At 44.5% G+C, this 21,386-nt stretch overlaps 2 protein-coding genes across 2 annotated transcripts; one reads left to right on the top strand and one right to left on the bottom strand.

Moving 5' to 3' along the window:
• The first annotated feature begins 1,756 nt into the window (after positions 1-1,756).
• LMOD3 (leiomodin 3) lies at positions 1,757-8,807 on the top strand. Its single transcript, XM_052779154.1, has 3 exons — positions 1,757-2,252; positions 4,073-5,464; positions 8,281-8,807. The coding sequence occupies exons 1-3, from the start codon at positions 1,962-1,964 to the stop codon at positions 8,305-8,307; spliced, it is 1,710 nt and encodes a 569-aa protein (XP_052635114.1). The 5' UTR covers positions 1,757-1,961; the 3' UTR covers positions 8,308-8,807.
• Positions 8,808-10,798: 1,991 nt separating this feature from the next.
• ARL6IP5 (ADP ribosylation factor like GTPase 6 interacting protein 5) lies at positions 10,799-21,299 on the bottom strand. Its single transcript, XM_052779163.1, has 3 exons — positions 20,934-21,299; positions 12,866-13,083; positions 10,799-12,545 (listed from the first exon to the last, which is right to left on the bottom strand). The coding sequence occupies exons 1-3, from the start codon at positions 21,107-21,109 to the stop codon at positions 12,373-12,375; spliced, it is 567 nt and encodes a 188-aa protein (XP_052635123.1). The 5' UTR covers positions 21,110-21,299; the 3' UTR covers positions 10,799-12,372.
• Between the last annotated feature and the right edge of the window lie 87 nt (positions 21,300-21,386).

Raw genomic sequence — 21,386 nt, 5'->3', positions numbered from 1 at the left:
CATGGAAATACAAGAAGGTGGCCAGGGGCTTTATTTACAGTCAAGAAATTAGCAAGCGATAAGTAACCACTGAATAGACAGCTTCTGTGACCCAAACAGCATCGTTTGGGAGAATAACATACCAGCTACTGAAGAGCATTGATTTATTTGATAACATCAGGAAACCATTTATGGACTCTATTATGGACAGCAATCGCTGGGGGTTAAAACTGCTAGACCAGATAGATTGATGTGTGGGTCTGCTGTTGTGCTTGCTACTGCATAATATAAAATAAGGATGTCCCCTGAAATACCCAAGGGGCAAACGGAGCCATTACATTCTTGGCTTGGGTTTTTGTTATTTTTTCCTTTACTGCTTATTTCGTTCTTAAATTTTTGCCCTCTTCCCCGCTGTGTAACAGCATTAATTAAATGAGGACCTTTGGATAATGGCTTTTTAACAGAGGTTAACAGGGCTTTGAACACCATGTTTCTTGTTACAAAACACAGCAAAGAGACACTATCGTCATGCAGAGACTATTTTGATGCTGGCAGACTCCAGCAGAGCGTGGTTGAGATGTAGCGAGAAATATGGCTTAAAAGTTGGTGGGGTTTGGTTTCACAGCCTCTCGTCTGTGGTTTCTTTCCTATGAAAGACGCGTTCGCAGTTGCAAGGTGAGGATTTGATTTGATACCCCCTGCAAAGAATATTTGAAATTATGAGAGAAATCTTCCTAATCCAATGAACAGTCCAAACTGCGGTGTACTGAAATTGCACTGTAGTGGTAAAATTACCCACCCACGCTACTCTGCTTTTACAAAGCAGCCATGAGCATAGTGGTGTTGGAGATGATGTGGCTTTCTGGTTTACCATGTAAACTTAGAAGCCTATAAAATATTCTGAACAAAGGAGGAGGTACTTCTTAGCTGGAATGGATACTTAATGAAAAAAAGGATTTCAGCTAATCTTCTATACTTGTATCAGTTCTACGAATATTAGCAAAGTAGATCTTTGTAGTTGCTTATTAATTCTGTAAAAAATGGTAAAAAGTAGGAAAAGGATGAACCCAAGATGAACTGTCAGCCAAGATCTGTTGACAGTACAAATAACATCCACGATAGAGACAGGCCAGTCAAGAAATTGGGCATTGGCATTGCCGCTGGGCAGACTGGATAGGAGCAGGACATGGGTGTGCTGTGGGAAATGCTATGGGGAAATGCTCCCTACGGGAACGTTCAAAGGGCTGGTGCCCGTCGCCGCAAGGAACCCCTGTCCCCAAGCACAAGGTGTGTGTTGTACCAGCTGTTCACCTGCCTTTTTTCCATCTTGGAGGATTTTACCTTAACTAGGATCCGGCATTTGGGAGAGCTCATCGATTGCACAATGGCTGCGCTCACGCCAAAACCACCCACAATATTCGGTCAGGGTTTAGACGTGGCTAAAGGCAGCGAAGAGCCTGCAGTCCCCAGCCCTTTTGAGATATCTGAGACATTACGGATACAGAGACCTGCTGCTGATTCTTCCCACGGTGCAGAATTTCACCGGCACGCCTCGCAGGTACCGTTAATGTCGCTCTACCCGCCTGTGGCGATTCAGGCACGGGGTGAAGCACTGAAAGGCGTAGTGCCCCAGGAGTCCTCTAGAAAATGGCCGTCTCCTGCCTTACTCAATGGGGGACGCACCAGCTGCACTGAAATGTCAGAAGGGTTTGTGCAGCTGACAGGTTGCTGAAAATGGAGCATGGCAGCATCGCCATAAATTCTCTTTATCCAGCCAAGTGCAGCTTAATATAGACTTAGCTGCACGGTCTGTCTCCCTCACTGAGACCGAGAGCTGCCACAGCTCATGACCAAAACGTGAAGTTGTGGATTTAACCGAATGAACTACTACTAGTGAGGGGAAAAAAAAAAAAAAAAATCTTTTAAAATTTATCTTTCTCTTTAGGTTTAAAATATAATAGAGGAAGGAGAGAAGAACAAACATGTCTGAACTCAACCAAAACGCTGATGAAGAAGTGTGTCCTGAGGACATCGATGAAGATGAAATTCTGGCAAACCTGTCCCCCGAGGAGCTAAAGGAGCTGCAGTGTGAGATGGAAGTCATGGCCCCAGACCCCGAAGTCCCAACTGGGATGATACAGAGGGACCAGACCGAGAAACCTCCCACGGGGAGCTTCGACCACAGGTCCCTGGTTGACTACCTGTACTGGCAGAAGGCATCCAGACGCATGCTCGAGGACGAGAGAGTTCCCGTCACCCTCTTGCCCTCTGAGGTAACAAGCAACAAATCACAAATATTTATTATGTATCTGCTGTGGGATCTGTTTTATAGCTTTAATACCTTAACCTGTCTCTGCTTCTGTCCCTTACGTAAGGTACGATACAAACAAATTTAAATTCATCCTAAAAGCCTCAGCAATGTCAGGATCCAGCTTGGACTGATGTCAGGATTAGTAATTTTTTAATTGTTTTTCCTAAATATTTACTTAAGCTTTTTAATATAAGAGTATCATAATTCTGTTTCAGTAAAGCAAATCACTGAGACATTGTCATAAAATCAGTTTGGAGGATGTAACTCAAATTCGTTTGACTTTGCGTATGGAACAACACCATGTTGCTTTTCCATACATTAATCATATGTATTAAACTAATTGACAGAATTTAATGTCATACAGGACAAAACCCCAAAACACTCTATTTTAACGATGTGAAACATTTACTAATGACTAAGCATGCAAACTCCACAAACTAGTCCAACTCTCTTCAATACAGTACTTAAATTTATTCTACTATCACTATGACTTTGAAATAAAGTTAAGGTCATACTTAGATATTTTTCAGGGCGAGGGCTACACTTAAAAATAAGTTAATAGAATGGAAACTTGGCCGGATGAACCACATCCATACCTGAACCTAAGGGAATTTTAGGTAACTGATTTTTAATTTTTTTTTTAAACACTAGTGGTTTTGCTAATACACAACCAACCGCACAGTCCGTCAGGGCCTTCCCAGGGCAGATTTCATGGGCTGCCTGTGGAGAGGGGAGGGAAATCTGTGGTTTTTCCCTCCTGCAACACTCTTACCCTCAAAGAAACAATTTTTTTTTAACGCTTCTGAGGTTAAATCTGGACTTTGAGTATAGAGCTGCCTGCTGCATTCACAACTGGTCAAGGGATCCCCATACTAAACCCATCTACTACCACAGCCCTGAGGGCAGAAGTGACTGTGGCCATTTTGTCTGGCTTTTGGTGAAGCACAAGCCATGACTCTGCCCTGCCTGAACTAGTGCCAGTCTTTTAGGAAAATATCTTGACCTTTATTAGCGCTTTATTAGCATTCCTCAGTGATGGAGGATCTACTTGCAAAAAGATGCTTGGAAAGAAAATCTCAGCGAGGAGGGTCTCTGGAGATGGTGGAAGGTTGCAACTAGTTTTATTTTGATACTAGAAGCCCCACTGCCTTGCAGCAGCTGTGTGCAGAGTCCAGTTTCCTATCTCTGGACTCAAAATAAAACTGAGATTTTGCTTTATCTTCAGCGACATGCTTCCTTAGCTGTGATGCTCTGGCAGGTACCAGAGCAGGCAGCTTTGTTGTCTCATGTGCTGGATGACTCCGCTGTTGTTACTTACGACGTGCCCTCTTCACTCCTCCTTGGGCTGAGCAAACAGTCAGTGGTTAATACTGATTTCTAATGGTTTGTGGCATACAAAATAAACTTTCTCTCTTGTCAAGGAAACAATCAAAATTACACAAAATCCAGAAAGAGACTTTGGATCAGAGACTCTTAACCCCCAGAAGGGTTCAAGGACCACCTTAACATAGCATTAAATACATACAGAATTTAATTGTCAGGATTGAATTTAATAGGCAAAGATGAGAAACTGGTTTGCAGGCACTTTAAGAACAACCGTTCCTGGTTCCCAAGCAAGCCAGCACAGCCCTGACTTACAGGCAATGACACTTTTAAGGATTATTCTATAATGTATGGGCATAGAGGTATCTAAATCCAGCCGCTACATGTTTATTTGAGCAGAAAGTTAATGTAAAAAAGCCACGTTCAATTATTTCAGCTGTGAGGTTTTGTCTTCCTCAGAGAAGCGCTGCGGAGGAGACGGAAGCAAAGGCCTGCAGCAGCGGCCAGGCAGCCGGTGGGAGGATGCCAGGAGTAGAGGGAAAAGAGAGACATTACAAAAATGAGCGCTTGTCCAACTCAGGAACGCAATTTGGGGAGACAAAGAAAGATGGAAGCCATAAGGAGAGAGAGGAGAAGGAGGATGAGAAAGAAGAAGCAGAGGAGGAAGAGGAAGATGATGAAGAGGAGGAGGAAGAGGAGGAAGGGGAAGATGAGACTGAATTGGAAACAAAGGAGACTTATACCAATGAGAACCGTCACAGTGATCAGACAAGTAAGAAACCAGGTACAGAATCAGAAGAAACCACAGAAAAGCCAAATGAAAATGAAAAGAAAATATCCAAATTAAACATCCACAAAAAGTTAGCACTGGATACCAGCTTCATGAAGCTAAGTGCCAGGCCTTCAGGAAATCAAACCAATTTAGAAGAGAGTTTGGAGAAAGTCCGAAAAAACAACCCAGACGTGAAAGAGCTCAACCTGAACAACATAGAAAACATCCCCAAAGAAATGCTGATAGACTTTGTCAATGCCATGAAAAAGAATAAGAACGTGAAAACGTTCAGCTTGGCCAACGTGGGGGCCGATGACAACGTGGCGTTCGCCCTGGCCAACATGCTGCGGGAGAACAGGAGCATCACCACGTTGAACATCGATTCCAATTTCATCTCTGGGAAAGGGATCGTTGCCATCATGAGGTGCCTGCAGTACAATGAGACGCTGACGGAGCTGCGCTTCCACAACCAGCGGAGCATGCTGGGCCACCAGGCAGAAATGGAGATCGCCAGGCTGCTGAAAGCCAACCCCACCCTCCTTAAAATGGGGTATCACTTCGAGCTGCCGGGCCCCAGGATGGTGGTGACCAACCTGCTCAGCAGAAACCTGGACAAGCAGAGGCAAAAGAGGCAAGAGGAGCAGAGGCAGCAGCAAATGAAAGAGCAGAGGGAGTTGATAGCGATGCTGGAAAACGGACTTGGGTTGCCTCCCGGGATGTGGGAAATGTTGGGGGGACCGCTGCCCCAGCCGAGGATGCACGAACCTCTGCAAGCCCCGAAACCACCCATCCCCACGGCCGTGTCTCTGAGCAAAAGGCAGGAGAGCACGAGGCAGCCGGCCCCCGAGCAGCCGCACAGAGAGAAGCCCGTCAGCTTCAGAGTGGTGAAGCTGAAGAAGATTCAGCGCAAACCCGCCGTGCCGGAGTACGTGGAACCCCCCGAGAAAACCAACCTCAGAGACGTCATCAAAACGCTTAAACCGGTTCCCAGGAGAAGGCCACCGCCTCTCGTCGAAATAACCCCCAGAGATCAGCTACTAAACGACATTCGTCAGAGTAACGTCGCTTATCTTAGACCGGTAAGTGCTTAGCGGTGGCCGGGAGGGGAGGGAATCGCGTTCGCCCAGCGCCCCGGTGCCGTCGTTCGAAACGTCGGCCGTTCGGCGGGGTGCGCGAAGGAGCCGGCTCGCACACAGAAATGGCAGCAACCCTCGAGGGTGCAGCCTCGCACATCCCTGTCTGCGTCCATAAAGCTAAAAGAAAGCGAATTCACTCAGGAGTCAAACAAAATCACAGAAACTCAGCGTTAGCGTAACTAGGAATGGCATATTAGTTACGATAGGCAAAGGCTATTATGTTTGCTTCAGGAGAGCAACAGGTATTATTTTTCGCATTAGTCTGTCCTCAGTCCCCCGTAAAAACCATATATTGTTTTTTTAACCGTGTTTTTTACTTTTCAGTAGCTGTGTTTTTCTTTAGCTCTCGCTTTCCCCAGAAAAGCACCATCGCTTGCCCCACTCGATAAAGGCTGAACTGAAACACTGGCAGCAACATAACTTACCCAAGGTCACTTAAGAAACTGCACGGAGGCGGGAACTGGATTTCCAGTAACGCGCTGGCCAGACTCCCCTGTCCCTGCGGTGGGTGCCCAGACCCCCCGGGCTGGCCGGGGCGAGTAACCGCGCTCCTTCGGCGCTGCCACACGCCCGCCAGGCCAAGGCAGTGGGAAGCGAGAAGGGTCGTGGTCCAGAACCGCCTTCGGTTGGTCTGGTTTAAACGAAATTAAAAGCTTTAGCGCGAGGGGGAATTTAATATATTTTTTTAAGAGTTATTTTCTTTCTGTAGAGTTACTTTCTTTAACAGTGATACTGCAAAAACCCTTGCTACAATATTTTTCCATGCACTTGAGCCTTACATTTTGAATTCTAACAAGAGGATGAGTAAAAGATGCTTTTTCTCGGCTGCCTGAACATGTTAACGCATTTTTACAGTTGCCTAAAAACATTTCAGATAAAATAGTTGGTCCTCTAAAATACTGTTTGGTGGCAAAAGATACAAATTGTGGGGTTTTTTTGTTTTGTTTTTTTTTTTTTACTATCATCAGGTTTAAAAAATTGTCAATAAGCTGATAAAAAGCAGGGAGGATCGGGGCCAAATTCACCTGGGGCACACAGATATGCCCACACTGAAATCTAGCCTAGATGCACAGCCTGCAGACTTGCTCCTGCCGGCCTCACCTGGTAACAAGGAGAGTATTTATTTTAGTGACCCTCTGCCGTTCGATTTTGTTTTTCCCTATTTAAATCAACTGCAAAATTCTAGTGCCAATAGGAAAAAAGAAATTAGATCCATTAGCAGTGAAGATGGAGCAAGGTTATAGGAAGAAAGCAGTGATACCACAGGATTTTTTATATTCGTTTTCAAGTAAATCTCTGCCATTGAAAGTGCTCAGTGGTTGCAACTCAAGCGCAAATGTGAGCTCGACATCATCATGGCTTTGAGAATCCAAGTCCCAAACTGTGATAACTGCCTCCTGGTGATGCTCTTACTCGGATGCCAAATTCATGGGCCATTCAAAAATGCTGGCCACCAGATTTAACCTTTTGCTTTCCTGAAATGTTGTATTTCCTTGCATTGCACCATTATTCAAGAAATACTAAAAGACCTATCTGTAGCTAGTGATGTTGATGCATCTGTTTGTGTTGCTAAGGCTAGAGGAAGAGGACAGAAAATCCATTGCAATTAAAAATGGTCTAGTAGTTATTTTGTAATTAATATTTTGTTTAATGTTTACATTTTAATATAGTGGGCCACATCTTGCTTTCATCAATACCTACACAGAAATAATTATCCCTCAGTAATTCCAGAGAGAGTAGTTTGTCCTGAAATTTTGGCAGGGGCAGATCCTGCAGTGACCTCTGACCCTGGTCCAGGTTTAATGTGACCATTGTGTCCTCAAACCAAGTTTTGGGGTTGTGGGTTTCTGCTGGCCAGTCCGACTTGGCTGCAGCCAGGGCCTCTCCTCAGGACATTTCTGGCCTTTCTAGGCCAGTCGAGGTTTTGCGTTTCAGTGCCACGTTTAAGACGACAAGACCTGCTCTTGTAAAGGTCATGGTTTATCCATATGTGCCAAGACGGTGCTTGTGACGGCAGGTTGCTCTGTTGCTGCCTCCTCTCCTCTCCTCTCAGAAAGATGGAGGATGACGGTGCCAGTGCTTTGCTGGCCACAGCCCTTATTTTGCACAGCAATAATTAAGAAACCCGGGTGCTGCTGGGTGCCAGGAAGCAATAGTGAACCCCAGCCATTCCTCCCAAAATCCTCGGGAAGTTTTTACAAATGAGGGCTGTGGAGTTTGGGGCGGAGGGTTCAATTCATGGTCCATCCTAAATGGGGCAGATAACAACTGCTATCGCAGCCCATGGAAAGATGAAGCAATGGACACACGTGTTGGGGTTTTGGGGTTTGTTTGGTGGATTTTTTGGGGTGGGTTTTTTTTTTTTTTTTTTGGTCCTCTGTTATGGGGCCACATGGTTTGGATCTGGGGCCTTAGGGTGTTATTCTCATCTGCCTGCGTGATCTTGGTAACTCATTTGCCTCAATATCCCTAGCTTCCTCTCTAAAATGGGGTTTTACTGCTTGAGCAGAGCTGGGCGTTTGTTCGCTCCATGGTGGGACTCATTGCTTGCAAATTTATTTACTGAGCGTTAAGCACTGCAAACAGCAAGTAATTGGGGAATTACAAACAAAATAAATTCTCAACCAGAGCTCCTTGGAGCTCCCAGCTGTTGTATTTTTGATCTTCTTACAGTTTCTGAAGGTTTCTATTAAACTAAAGGGGTTTGGGAAATAAGACTGAGAAATTTCTTCCTCCTAATACTTACTGTCCTTGTCCAGGTGCCATTGCCAAAGCAGCTGGAGTGAGAGACCAGGCTGACCCAAAGAAACAATTTGGAATTAAAAACTATTCAAGTTCTGCTTACAACTGTTTCGGCAGATGTTTTCTGCGGAACCCAGGTGGTGTATACGACTCTTTGGGAACAAAGCTTGCGATACACACTTTTATAAGTGTGGTGAAAACGGCTGGCATGGGAAAAGTCAGTGCTAAGCGTTTCCATCAGGTATCAAACAATCCTGGTGCCATCTGTCTGCCAAGCGGATTTGAGACTCCAGTTTGTTGTGGGAGTATTTTCTCAGAGGCAACAATAACCTTGCCTTTCTAGTTTGTCAGCAAACTATTTTGCTTCCATGTTGTCCTTCTGCTGCCAGATTCTGCAGGAACATGCTGTGCTCTATCTTATCCTTCTTTTCACACACACGCTCCTTTATTATTCTCTTGTCCATGAGAAATGTATCTGGGTTTCCATGTATACAGCTTCATTTTTTAGGCTAAGGAAACAAATTAAATAAAGCGCTTTCTGTAAGATGTGTGCAGCACTTCCATGGCTAACGAGACGCTCACAGAACAGAACGACTGCTCTGGTATGTGGAACACCTCAGCTTGGTGGTTTCAAGCTACCTCTATTTCAAGAACATAATCTAGTTGGTTTTGCACCTGATCAGCATATAAAAGGTGATGCCATACTTTGTTTTGAGAGCTGTAACCTTCATTACCCATGATTCACCTCTGTCCATGATGTATTCTTTAATTACAGCCACCTTGGAGCGCACTGAAATGCCATTTCAGGTCTCTCTCCACACTATTCTTGTGGCAGGAGGATGAACCTTAACCCTCTCCTTGCCAGCTGTTTAAGAAACTCATCATTCCCCCTAGTAGGAGGTGTGAATAGCACGTCTCACCCCCTTGCAGGGCTGGATATGATGGGGTTAAACCTGCATATACTCAACGTAGTTTTTCCTTAATATTTTTGTGAAATTTTTTCTCCTCCCCTTTTTTAATCACAGTAGTTTTTTTGCTGCAAGCCTTTTTTGTAAAGCTGCTTCAGGTAAGTAAGTCACATTCTTGTGGAACACATCCACAAGAGACCAGTTGTTTTGGGTCTTTTTGTTTGGTTTTTAAAGTTACAAGGCATAGGGAAAGAACAAAGCCTTTCCCTTTGCTAACATGCAGCTCCCCTGCCTTCCTGTGGCTGATAGACTTGCTCAAAAGGCACAGTTTTGCAGCTCCTGGCAGGAGTTCCTTCAGGTGAGTTTCTCCTTGCTCCTGCCTGTAACACCCATGGCAACAGTCCCCAGCAGCTAAATCCCAGTCCCACCTCGCTCCCCCTTCCCACATTTATTATAATAGTCCTGTAGTATCAGCATGTCCAGGACCTCTTTGATTCCAAGGTAGTCTCCGCTTTCATTAGTTCAAGTTTTCATTTATCCTTGTCCTTCCCCTATCTATCATCTGGTCTCTTTCAAAGCTCTGTCTTCCAAACTTGTAAAGCCCCTTCTCACCTCTGCTTCTGTCTGCAACTGTAATGCCGCAGACTTGGGAAACGTGGTTGATGTATTGCCTAAGACATAGCAAGTAGTTTTTAAGTATCACGTAAGGGGGAATAGGAGAGCCATTTCTGCATGGCAGAGACATAAAAAAGGAAGTAACATTTTCATTGTACCCATTTCATACAGCCCTCTCTTTTTGTAAAGGATAAAGTAGGACAGGGAAGGAACTTGGTACTTCTAACCAAGCCCTCACATGGAGCACAGCAGCAAATGACAAGTGCAAAAAGCAACTCCCCCAGGAAGCTATTAGAGCACACTGCTCTCCATACTGGCTTCAAGGCCAAGCTAAGACAGGGAAGTACAAAGGAAAATGTAATATAGTGCTTTACAACCTCCAACTCAAGCTGCCAAGCACAAATTACTGCTACACCCAGAAACAGCCAAAGCAGCAGTGCTGCAGCAGCTGACACGTATTACCAGGATATATACAGCAGGACCTGTGAAGCCCTGCTCTGATCCACGTTCTCCCACTGAGCAGCCTCTTCAGTGATCACAGGAGGAGGGAGGCAGCCAGATACAGAGATCACACCATTAGTTTGACCGCAGCAGAGCTGGCTTCCTAGTACTGCTCAAGGTACAGCTCCCAGTAATCCTAGGAGCAGAAATCCCTCTCAGGTAATTAAAAGAAATGGAAAATCCCAGTTAAGTAAAGTAGAGTTATATAAGATACTGAAACAGCATGAACAAACGCCTTAAGCACTACTCCACCTCTGCAGAGAAGCCTTTGTAAGGCTGCAAGAGCAAGGCCGTAACATTTCTGCAGCTCAGAGGTCCCTCGTGCCTTAACAAAGTTACTACAGACACAGAGCACTCAAAACCAGCAGCTTCATCACAAGCATGAGCTTGCAGCAGGATCTGCAGGGTGACAGCAGATCTCCCACCCCCACTCTATGGGGTTCCACCAACCATAGAAACAGACAAGATCAAGTCTCCAACCACTTTTCCCAACCTGAATAAATGCACTCAGTAATGACCATTAGAATTTATTTTTCTTCATAACTGTTCAGTATTTTAAATTCTACAGTAATGAAGTCATAGGCCACTACGTTCTTTAAGCGTGGAAACAGTTTTCAAAAAACAAAGACCATGCGCTACAAGTGAGGAACAAGCCATTGACTCTTCAGCTGGAATATACAGACATTTTCAATAAATACTGATCACTTTAACACTTAAATGGAATGACATGTTCAGATTTCTACACAGTTCACTATGAAAACAGCATGGTAAGTTACATAAAAGCTTCAACTTTAAGGATCCTTGCTTTTTTGTTAAATTAATTACTTCATTAGAAAAGCGAAATGCAAGAATATCTGAAATGGAGTGTCACCTGGACAACTTTTTTCCCCCCTGTTGTTGGTAAGCTCTTGTTATCAAGATAATTCCATCAGAGCTGGCAGTTAAGTTAAAATATATATATAAAAGAATCCCCCACACCACTTTCAGGAGTTGTTACAGGCAAATATCTTCATGAATTTGGAACGGGTTTTCAAAAACTGCATCTTGACATTTATTGCTTTTACTTGTAAACCTGAAATCTAGTTTATTCCTTCGAAGAGTGTCAGAAGTACAGAGTCAGTGAGACACATGTTTTACTTATAACTTTGCATTCTGGTTAAGAAGAAAGAAAAAAATGACCCACGCTCGAGAACACACATACACCTCCATCTACAAAACAGCCTATACAGACTAAAGGAGAACAAGGTAAGTCCTAAAGTAGCAGTATTTAAAAAACATCAATAGGGTAGAATCCTTGCTCATCCAATGTATCTGAAAACTTTCTTTTCTCCCATGCTTGGCCATAGCTTAGCTGGTATGCAAGGAATTTTGACTCTCCTGCAGACAGGAGCATTTTCTATAGATCAAGAGTTTGGAGAGACCAAAGGTGCATTTTACTGGAACTGACAGAGGCACAGTGCCATACATAGTCTTCATGCTTAGATCTATTTAGACTGTTTCCCAGCTGCTAAAGGAGGAATGTGAGGTGAGGACAGGAACCCATATTCATTACAAGTACTGCACAGTTTTACTGCTTGCCAGTTAAGCTAGCAACATGGTCCCAATACAGACCACTCAAGTGAGGGATTTGGAGGATGCAAGAGATACCTACTTTTGATATGTTCCAGCTCACCTTGAATATTGCCAGCCTGAAGGGGCTACTCAGCATAAACTGGCTAAACTGCCATCTTGTAGAACTGAGATGAAAGGGGTGTTACTTTTAATAGACAAATTTGCTACAAGATAGTTTGCATTCCATAGGTTTCCATCTCTTCCTCCTCTACCTCCCAGAAGAAGAGACAAGCAAACACATTTAAGTTAGTATGTATTTGTGTAAACACCAGTAGATTTTGCTATACAATAGAAAAAAGTTGCTGCTCTTATGTTCTTAGAGGAGCCCTGAAGACCCTGGAATACCTGTATCCTGCAACTATTAATCTGTACCACGTGCATTTCCTGTTTTGTACACAAACTGAAAGCAAGCTTGAACAATAGTAAATAGCAACTACACTCCTGCAACAGGTAAAAATGCCACGTTGCAGCTGCTTACTCCTTCACTTTAGATATGTAGTCAGCCAGTTTGTTGATACTATCCTCTTGCTGTTCTAGAGCATCCAGTATGATGCCCATTGGGGTCTTCTTCAAGCCTATTCCTTCCATCTTGTTCTCCAGCTTGTTCTTTATGTTCCGGAGCCTCAGAGAAGCATGGACGAACATCACTGCATGGCAGAAACACACTTATTAATTGTTAGTGCCCAAGGAATGCATAGTTCTTGCAGCGTTCATCTTAAGACACACTCCAATGCTGTGACATCACTGGAAGAAGATGAAGTCTCACTGACCGCTTAAGTTAACCACAGGTACCCGCTCAATAAGAACACTGAAGATGGTTTGTGCTGTTTTGTGTCCCCTCCCCTGCAATTGTGTTTTGGGATCATTTAACTAGACATAGTAAAGACAACAGCCAATTTAGACTCTGCAGACTTATTTGAGAAAGCTCAAGTCACATGCCACTAGCCCCCCAGAGAAAACTACTTACAGAGGAGAGGAAGCGTGATCCCAAACATGAACACCATGACATCTCCCAGATAGGAGATCAGGAAGTAGCTAGACAGCATGATGACCACTACAAATGTAGTTGGATACTGCTTCTTCAGCCTGCGGAGTATATCCTTGTTGTGTGATACCCACACAAACCCCATGAACACCAGCACCACCACAGTACCACCAATAAGCATATTCAGGGGACTCAGAAACCTGGAGAGAAGAGGGAGGAGGGAAGGAAAAAAAAAAAAAAAAAAGTGTCACATTTCAGAGCCTTCAGGACTTGTATCCATATAGCAAACATCTAGCTCGCTGGTCATTTGTTTACTAGGGAGGTAAGGCATTAAGAAGTCAGTTGTTGCTGTCAAGATCTTTATCAACTTCTGATTTTTAGGTAGAAGCTAAATAAAGCAACAAGTGCAACTGAACAAGCAACCCTTAGTAGTGAGTTTAGATAATCTTTGTCTTTATGTTCTCTTCCTGAGCATAGCTCAGGATAATGAGTTTCTGTAGCACCTCATCAATAGAAGCACTTACCACCAGGACCCCTCCTACCTGTGCAATCAATGCATTCATTTGGTACCAGACCCAGAGTTAGCAAATCCCAAGAGCAGGTGAAGCCAACAATCAGTTGCCCAAGGGACTGATCTTTTCCCTACACATGACCAAAACCAGGCTCAGCCTAGCCTAGTTCAGATGAACTAGCTTTTCATGTTATCTTGTCTAGGTTTGCAAAATGGGAAAGGTAGGGGAACGTTGAGTAAAGGAAGTTACTTCGCTATTTCTTATTTCTGAATAACCCTTCTTATTGATTTACACCCGAACAAAATAATTTTGTGAACCTGCAGAAGGAGCTTACCGCCAACACATGCACCAACACCAGCACAACAGATGGAAGCGCAGTCCCCAGCAAGCATGCCTGAGAGTCAGAAGGAACTGGAGTATGGCATAAAGGTCTTGCAGGAAGACAAGCCAGGCCTGGCAAGAGGGTCACTGCTGAGGTTTGTGTTCTATTATTGTTACTGGCGTTACCAAGCAAACCAAGTCAGAGTCGATCAGCTTTGAACTATAAACAGCAAGTCCCTTTTTTTGGACCAGGGCAAGAACATCACCTGCTCAAACCACTTTCCCAAGTATTTAGAGCTTGTTTAGAGTCAAGCTTTCAGCAATGACTTTGCTTAGCTTGTTTCTATACTCGCGCAAAGTCCAGGCTCTATTACACTTCACTTATATAGTAATAAGTTATGTGATTTCATGTGCATTCTGATTTACTTGCTTGTACATGCACTGATCTAATTACACAGCAGCTGAGGGCTCTGAGCTTTTACAACTACAACAGCAGCATAAAACTGCGTAACACTGCCCTGATAAAGCCAGACACAGTCAAGATTTTCTCTTGTAGCCTTTGCAGTCAGTCTTACTGTTCCAAAGCTAACAGACACAATGACTCACCACTCCACCCCACTGCTGAGGAGGATGCTATGGTTTGTGGTCTGTGCTTCATATCCGGCACAGGCAGAAGAAATCTATTGCTGGACTGGTATGCCAACTCTCTACCTGCAGTGCCAGAGAGCATTCTCTTAGAGAAGGAAGAACCCCCAAGAATTATTTCAGAGCAGAGACTGGCTCTCAATTCTTTAATTCAGTTGTGCCAACAGGAGACAGGATGACTAGATGGAAAGAGATTAAAATTCAGACTAGTTTTTTCCACCTGCTTCTGCTACTCATGCTGAAAAGCCAACAGGGCTTTTTGGAAGTGGTGATAGGGCAGGCTTGCTTGTTGCATCTGAGTCACTCCCTGTAGCCAGCCAGGTTATATTTAGCTCTGAATTGTCAATCTTAAGTTTCCAGGCTGGAAAAAGTGAACAGCATTGCTCTAGAAAGAAATCAGTTTCATCTGTGCTCCTTTGCAGCAGGAGGAGGGTGACTCATGACTGGACCACACTAGTGCCTGGCTTATATACTTACTACTGGACATATTAGATTCTTAAAGTAGAAGTCACCTCCACATCACAGCTATCTTGGAGCAGAAATGGCCAAACTTACTTGACAACTCACAGCAACCAATTTTTTTGTTCCTAAAAATCTACAGGCAAGATAATCCTGGAAGCAACAAAGGGCTAGGCAGAGCTCCACTCTACATATTCCATGTGTCTGGTAAATACTCTTAAAGCTTCATCTTCCCTACCCTTTCCTCTACTCTCGTTACAACTTCAGAAACTGTGGTGAAGTGCAATTCCACCATATTTATAAGGGAGAGACCAAAGACTTCTCTGCTCTACAGTTCTTTCTAGTATTATGCAGGTTCTGTATAACTGATTGGCTATAAGGGATATGAAGGGGAAAAAAAAAAAAAAAAAAAGAAGGCAGCATTCAAAATATCCCACTTTCCTGGGAAAAGTTATTTGAATTACATGTTTTCTGAAGTGGGCTGCATTCCAACGCGTACAAGGAAACAGTGAACATAAGTATCAAATGAAGTCATTCAGAGCCACATGAAAACAGATGGGGATAGTAGTTGCCACTAAAAACTGGTATTCAAATTATCAGCCATGTGTCCACAGACTTCAATACTGTTGATTACAGTACTGGATAGGGTGTCATGTGCCAAGCTCCCCTTTATTGCTTGACTTGCCCACAGCGTAATTCACAGCACTATCTAAGATTCTCCTAGAAATTCGTATATATAAACTTCTTCTCCAGCAATGGCATTTTTCGGGAAGGCGGACCTCCATTACCCAGTTTCACTCAGATCTGTTGGCACACTGCTCTTGATAACGCAACAGCTAAAGACTAAAAAGGAAAAAACAGGGATGTTATTTTAGAACACCGGTGCCTGGGGAAAAAGAGAGCTGTGTAACAGCCCTAGAAGTCACTTTATAGTTGAACCACCAGCATTGATATTGGCCTTGTTTATATAGAGATCAGAACACAATATGCCGAATTCATGCTCAGGCAAGAAGGCTGGAAGTCTTTCAAAGCCGCAGAGACAAGGTAAGTGACCAGCCGTCAAGTATGTTACAAGATACTTTCTAAATATAATTCCCTTTAGCAGGGATTTACGAGACTTCTCAAATACCTAAAAATGTAATGCATGGAACTATTAGCATGGCAATGGTATGGTAACTTGAGTTTACACTGCTCAGATGACTTAGGGGAACAAAAACTTTTGGGCTTGGAGAAGAAAAGCACTAACTTTCATGACCCCGAAAGGAGTCAGTATGGCAGGACTAAATAGCATTTGGGGGTGCTAACAGCCCAGAGCACCCTAGCTGGATGATCTTCTGCATTGCTCTCTGTAGTGGACAAGGTACAACCCTGGTAGGATGCTGTGACCTCCAGTACGTCTGGGTCAAACTGGCAAAGAAAAGCCATCACCTAGATTCAGGTCTAGCAGTGTTGCAGGGCAACTTTCAATTGTACTCCTGCTGCCCTTCAGAGACCAGGTGTCCTTCAGCATCTGCTTCAATACAAAGTAAAGAGATGGGAAAAATAAGTAAAAGAAAAGAAACACCCTGCCTGGCTGCAGGGACACAGGCATTGTCCTGTGCCAAGTAGCACCATGGGACACTTCGTGTTTGTGAAAGTAGTATCAGAAGATAGCAGAGATGCTAGCAGCTGGGGGTGCAGGTGTGTGGGAAGAAGTACTGGCAGCTACCTCACGCCAGCAAAAACAGATTAAGATGAGGTACTTTTTTTTTTTTTTTTTTTTTTACTGGATTGGTAATTCTAGACCTGCCCTACATGCATCACAAGACAGGTTAGATTTCCCATATAGGTGCAGGAAAGTCCAAAGAGCTCTGTTTTCAGTGACTTACCATATCACCTCTTTTTGACAGGTTATTTCATATATGCAGGCTTGTGCACAGCCTTATAGCAGGAGAGGCGAGCAGTTACTTGGAGAATATACAGCTATTACGTAGGGAGAAGAGATGCATCCTTTGTGCAAGGCAAGCAGCCTCCAGCAGCATGAGCCCTGAAATCAGACAGGCCGCAAAAAAAGCAAAAGCAAGCTAGCTCCATCCTTAAATCATCTCCATTTTAGATGACTGTCTCAGGGTGATTATTCAGCAGTTGCTGTCACATCTGTTTCTTATGCATGTGACCAGGCAAGTCTGAACAAAGGCACTGAGTAGGAGACTTGCAGTCATTGAGAAGAGCATCTTTTTACTTAGAGCAGCTCAGTTAGGCCATTACATCAAATAAGCATGAAAATTCCCTTTTAGAAGAGTTTTGCTCCACCACATTCCAAGTGGTGGGCAGGTTAGAGCACTTAAATGCTTCCTTCCTCATTTGTATTAATTTAAACAACTTTATCTTTAAAGTTCTGCCTCCTCTCTCCCCATACTTCTAGCTTCACTGAGGTTATACAGCTGTAACTAGAGGCAGCACACAAAACTATATATGGCATGTTATCCCAGGTGATAGCCCTCAGCATCCACAGATTTAGCAATGCTTCTTTACTTACTGTTGCTCACTTACATTGCTTTGAGAACAGGAGACAGATTCCTTCCTGCAGAATTGCCAGACCTTTATGAAGTTATGTACTAGTATTATTATGCAACATATGTTTTAAAGAGGTGTATTTTGCTCGCTCATTCTTAATCTTTCAGTAGGCATCAGAGAAACTAAGCGTTTTGCTGCCCCTGAGTCTTTGTTTTGGCAAGGGAATCGCTACAAGCACATCAGCTAAGGTAGCTGTTTGGGGGAGGGGAAAAAAAAAGGGAAGAAAACAAAAAGACACACACTCATTCATTGCTAGGGGTTGTGCAGATGGATAGTAGACGTTTTAGAGAAGAAGTGGCAAAGGAAAGAGACATTGAACCTGAGGCTGCAGGGAAGACATGCCAGAAGAGAAAGAAGACTCTTAGATGCAGCACTCTGAAATCCAGTACACCTTTTAGTACTGTCAGATTTAGAAACTAATTTTTACCAAGTTCACGGCAACAAAAGCCTAGAAGAAATTACATCAATTGAAGTAGTGAAGTTTGAACTGCAAGACAGAGAAGCTTTTTGGAGCAGGTGAAAGCACAGACAAATTCCACTTATTAACCAAACTGATTGGTTGAGGGGAGTTGCAAGCTGTTGTGGGAAGCACCAATTTTAATAAATATCTGTACAGCACTCGCAATTACAGGGTCCTGGCTGAGGGTAAGAATGGGCAGTCCAGTTCCCATACAACTGGGAGAAAGGGCACAATCTGGTTTAGTAAAGATCTTGTTTTTTATCAACAGTCTACTGCAACAGAGTTGTAGGGGGAGAAAAAAAATAGCACACTAGTCCAGATTCATTTTTAAAAGAGTTTGCAGGGCGGGGAAGGTGGGAGAGACAAGACTGCTACCACCAGCCTGTATTAGTAGAGTAGCACTAATTCAGTAGTTTTAGTTTCTTGTTCACTGATTTATTATTTTCTACCTAGTCTTGTAGGCTGAATGCAAAATATACATTATTGCAAAGCACAGAACATCATGTACATGTGACAGTAGCTACCAGAGAAGGCAAATGGAGGGAGAAGGGCAGGGAAATGATGCAGTAGAGACCATTACAATTCCACTACAATCATGCTAAGGTTTTTCCATACTTTGTAGAGAGATGGCAAAAGGCTGGAGAGGTCAACTTTGCTGTATGGGAGGCAGTAAGCTGAGGCTGTGGCAATAAGCACTGTACTTCCAGTATCGAGAAAGCTCTCAGCTACAATTTCCATGTCAGCCCAGCACCACCACAGCTACCAAGTATTACAATAGCTGAAAACATCACCTCTGCATTACAAGTCTGTCTATATAATTAGATGGTTTAAGACCAGGTAGAGTTGGTCATGGACTAAGTTTAGTTTTGATCGCAGGAAGACCACTACATTAGCTGTTTCAATAATCCTGCCCTTAGGCCTGTATACAGCCCTGGAGTTCCTAAAAAGCCATGATTCATCATTTATCACTCAGGGATTCCTGTCCCATTACAGAATGAAGTGCGAGACAACAACTTAATCATCAAGTTAAATTTATTGGGAGAACTTTCTTTACCTTTCTCCCAAAGCCACAGTCAGGCCAAGCAAAAAATCTTTTTATTACAAGGAATGGATAGTTTTTCTCTAGTGAAGTATTATCCTGTTTCCTTTAGAGTTTTTCTTCCATCCTCTTTTAGTTCAGTGTTAGAAGAATCAGATTCACCATATACCAAAGTCTCTAAGACATGCAATAAAAAAAGATATTTGAGATCATCAAGATTCCATTCCAGGTGTTCCTCATCCATTAGCTTTCAACTCAGAGGGCTACCACTCAATATTAAGATACTAGAATTGCAGTTCTACTATTAATCTCCACCTCCTGTGGCTCTCTTCCTCTTCCACCTCCCACCCCAGCAAAACAGTTGGAAATAAGTGGGAGATATATCACTCCTGATCTGAAGAAAAGAGATCAGAGTTCAAAGGGAAGAATTTAGAAGACTGAGTAAAAGCTGCTGCCATCCCAGTTTTCCAACCAAATATATCAAAACTGTTTACATTTTTTCCTCCAACTTCCTGGGGAGAAGAGCTGTCCCCCTGCTTTCCAGGGCCACTGCGATTTACCTACTCATTGAGAGCTGGCTACAGCATCGCACTGCTAAACAAGGGTAGATGAACACACAAGTTTAGACCAAGATGGTGTAAGAACAGCAAGACCATGGAAGTCTCATTTTACCAGTCTAGTAGTCTATTGAGCTGACTGCAACATATTATTCCCACCAAAATTAGGAAGAAAGCCTACGCCACTGTGCCAAACCTTTAACCACCATATGCGTCAAGAAGAAAAAGCAGGGTTCTCAGACTCTTCTTTCACAGAGCACAGGCCAAAGCTCCCTGCAACGCAGAGTATCTTCACCAACCTAGATGCTGGGTCAACAGCTTCAGAAGCCCTAACAAGATGCAGGCTGCTTAACAAAAAAAAAATGCATTTAGGGGAAGAATTTTAAGCCTCTGCAACATACAAGATAAGATGCACTTCAGCCAAAATCACTCTGGCCTAGTGTCTGGGCAATTCTCCAATTTAAGCATTCGCATTTGCGCATTGTTTATTGTGAAAAGTGGAGTATTCCAGTTTCCATATTAAAAGCTTAATCATCAGCCTCTGCTGCATGTCTTGCTTAAGAGCTTTCTGACCAATGACCCTAGAGCAATACTTGAAGAAGAGTCACATAGGTTTTGATTCAAAAGATGATTATAAGATTACTTCCCAATTCTCTTCAGGAAAGCTGGGCCTGACAGAACATCATACCAGGAGATGGTCCTGCCTCGAAGGTCTCAATCCTACCCACCAAAATGAAAGGAATGGGTACCTAATTTATTTTATATTAAAGGTTTTTTAGTATGAGCTAGCTCAGAAATAAGACAGGCTTGCTCCGTCACCTGGACATAAGCTTAGAACTGTAACAGAGAGCAGAATTCATCTTGTTGGTTTTTTTTTTTTTTTAATTCAAAGTGAAGCTTATCTTGATCAGTCACACTGGACAGATTTAGTGAGGAAGCGCAGATCCCTGTGCAGGATGCAGCCTGGTTTTTCGGAAAGCAGCAACATCCAGCACACAAACCCATGGCTGCCTTCTGCCAAGCGGACTGTGCACCCGCGACAAGTTAGGTGCCTGCAGCCCTCTTCCTCGGGCAAAGGGACTTGATAAGCCGTGATGAAAACAAGAGGGAGTCCTCAGATCTGTTAGACCCCCACCAACAGATAAGTAAATAAATCCTACACCCTACTCCTAACCTGAAAAGCCCCACCTCCACAAGAGAGGCTGTAACCAGGCCTTAATTTTTTTAAACGACACCAGGCAAGTCAGAGGCTTAAGGAGAGGCAGAGGAAGGGAAAGGCATCCTCCCTGCCCCTGCACCCCCGACATCCCACCCGGCAGCGCAGCGCCCGGGGCCGGACCCTTTCCCGTGGCAGAGGGCCGAGCCGCAGTGCCGCCCGCCCGGGGAACGGGGCCACCCCCCCCAGGGAACGGGGCCACCCCCCCCAGGGAACGGGGCCACCCCCTCCCCGGTCCCTCCCCGGCCGCCACCGCCGGTGGGAGAGCGAGGCTCGCGCACTGACCCCACGATGGAGACGACGGCGGCGGCCACCATCAGGTAGTTGGTCTGGTAGTAGAGCAGGTTGCTGACCACCCGGTTGTTCCATTTCGAGATGTCCTTGAAGTCAGGCCGGGCGAAACGGTCCGAACCCGGGAAGAAATCGTCCCAGGCCCGCAGCGGAGCCACCTGCACCTCCATGGCTGCCGCCGCCTCCCCGCCGCCGCCGCCGCGCAGGCCTAAGAGCTCCGCGGCACCGCCCCGAGGCGGCTCCCCCGGCCGGCGGCTCCGGCCCCGGCCCCGGCCCCGCCACCCGGCCGCGGCCGCTGCTCGACGCGGGGAGGCAAGTGTGCCGAAACCGTGAAGAAGCGAGCGGCAGCGGAGGCGAGAGGCGGCTGTCAGACCGCGCCGCCCTTCACCCGCCCAGGAGAAGGCAGCTGACAGGGGTGTGGTGACGCTGCTGCTGTCGGCGGTGGCT

Source organism: Harpia harpyja, chromosome Z (assembly GCF_026419915.1).
Source record: "Harpia harpyja isolate bHarHar1 chromosome Z, bHarHar1 primary haplotype, whole genome shotgun sequence".
In the NCBI taxonomy this organism is placed as follows: Eukaryota; Metazoa; Chordata; class Aves; order Accipitriformes; family Accipitridae; genus Harpia; species Harpia harpyja.
Note: the sequence above shows the minus strand (reverse complement) of the source record. Positions and strands in the feature narration are given on the sequence as shown.

Excerpts from the sequence above, each read along its gene's own strand:
- LMOD3 (XM_052779154.1), top strand. The coding sequence starts at position 1,962 with ATGTCTGAACTCAACCAAAACGCTGATGAAGAAGTGTGTCCTGAGGAC. Across the intron at positions 2,253-4,072 it reads TCACCCTCTTGCCCTCTGAG|AGAAGCGCTGCGGAGGAGAC; the intron begins GTAACAAGCAAC and ends TGTCTTCCTCAG. Across the intron at positions 5,465-8,280 it reads ACGTCGCTTATCTTAGACCG|GTGCCATTGCCAAAGCAGCT; the intron begins GTAAGTGCTTAG and ends GTCCTTGTCCAG.
- ARL6IP5 (XM_052779163.1), bottom strand. The coding sequence starts at position 21,109 with ATGGAGGTGCAGGTGGCTCCGCTGCGGGCCTGGGACGATTTCTTCCCG. Across the intron at positions 13,084-20,933 it reads GCCGTCGTCTCCATCGTGGG|GTTTCTGAGTCCCCTGAATA; the intron begins GTCAGTGCGCGA and ends TCTTCTCTCCAG. Across the intron at positions 12,546-12,865 it reads GATCACGCTTCCTCTCCTCT|TGATGTTCGTCCATGCTTCT; the intron begins GTAAGTAGTTTT and ends TCTGCCATGCAG.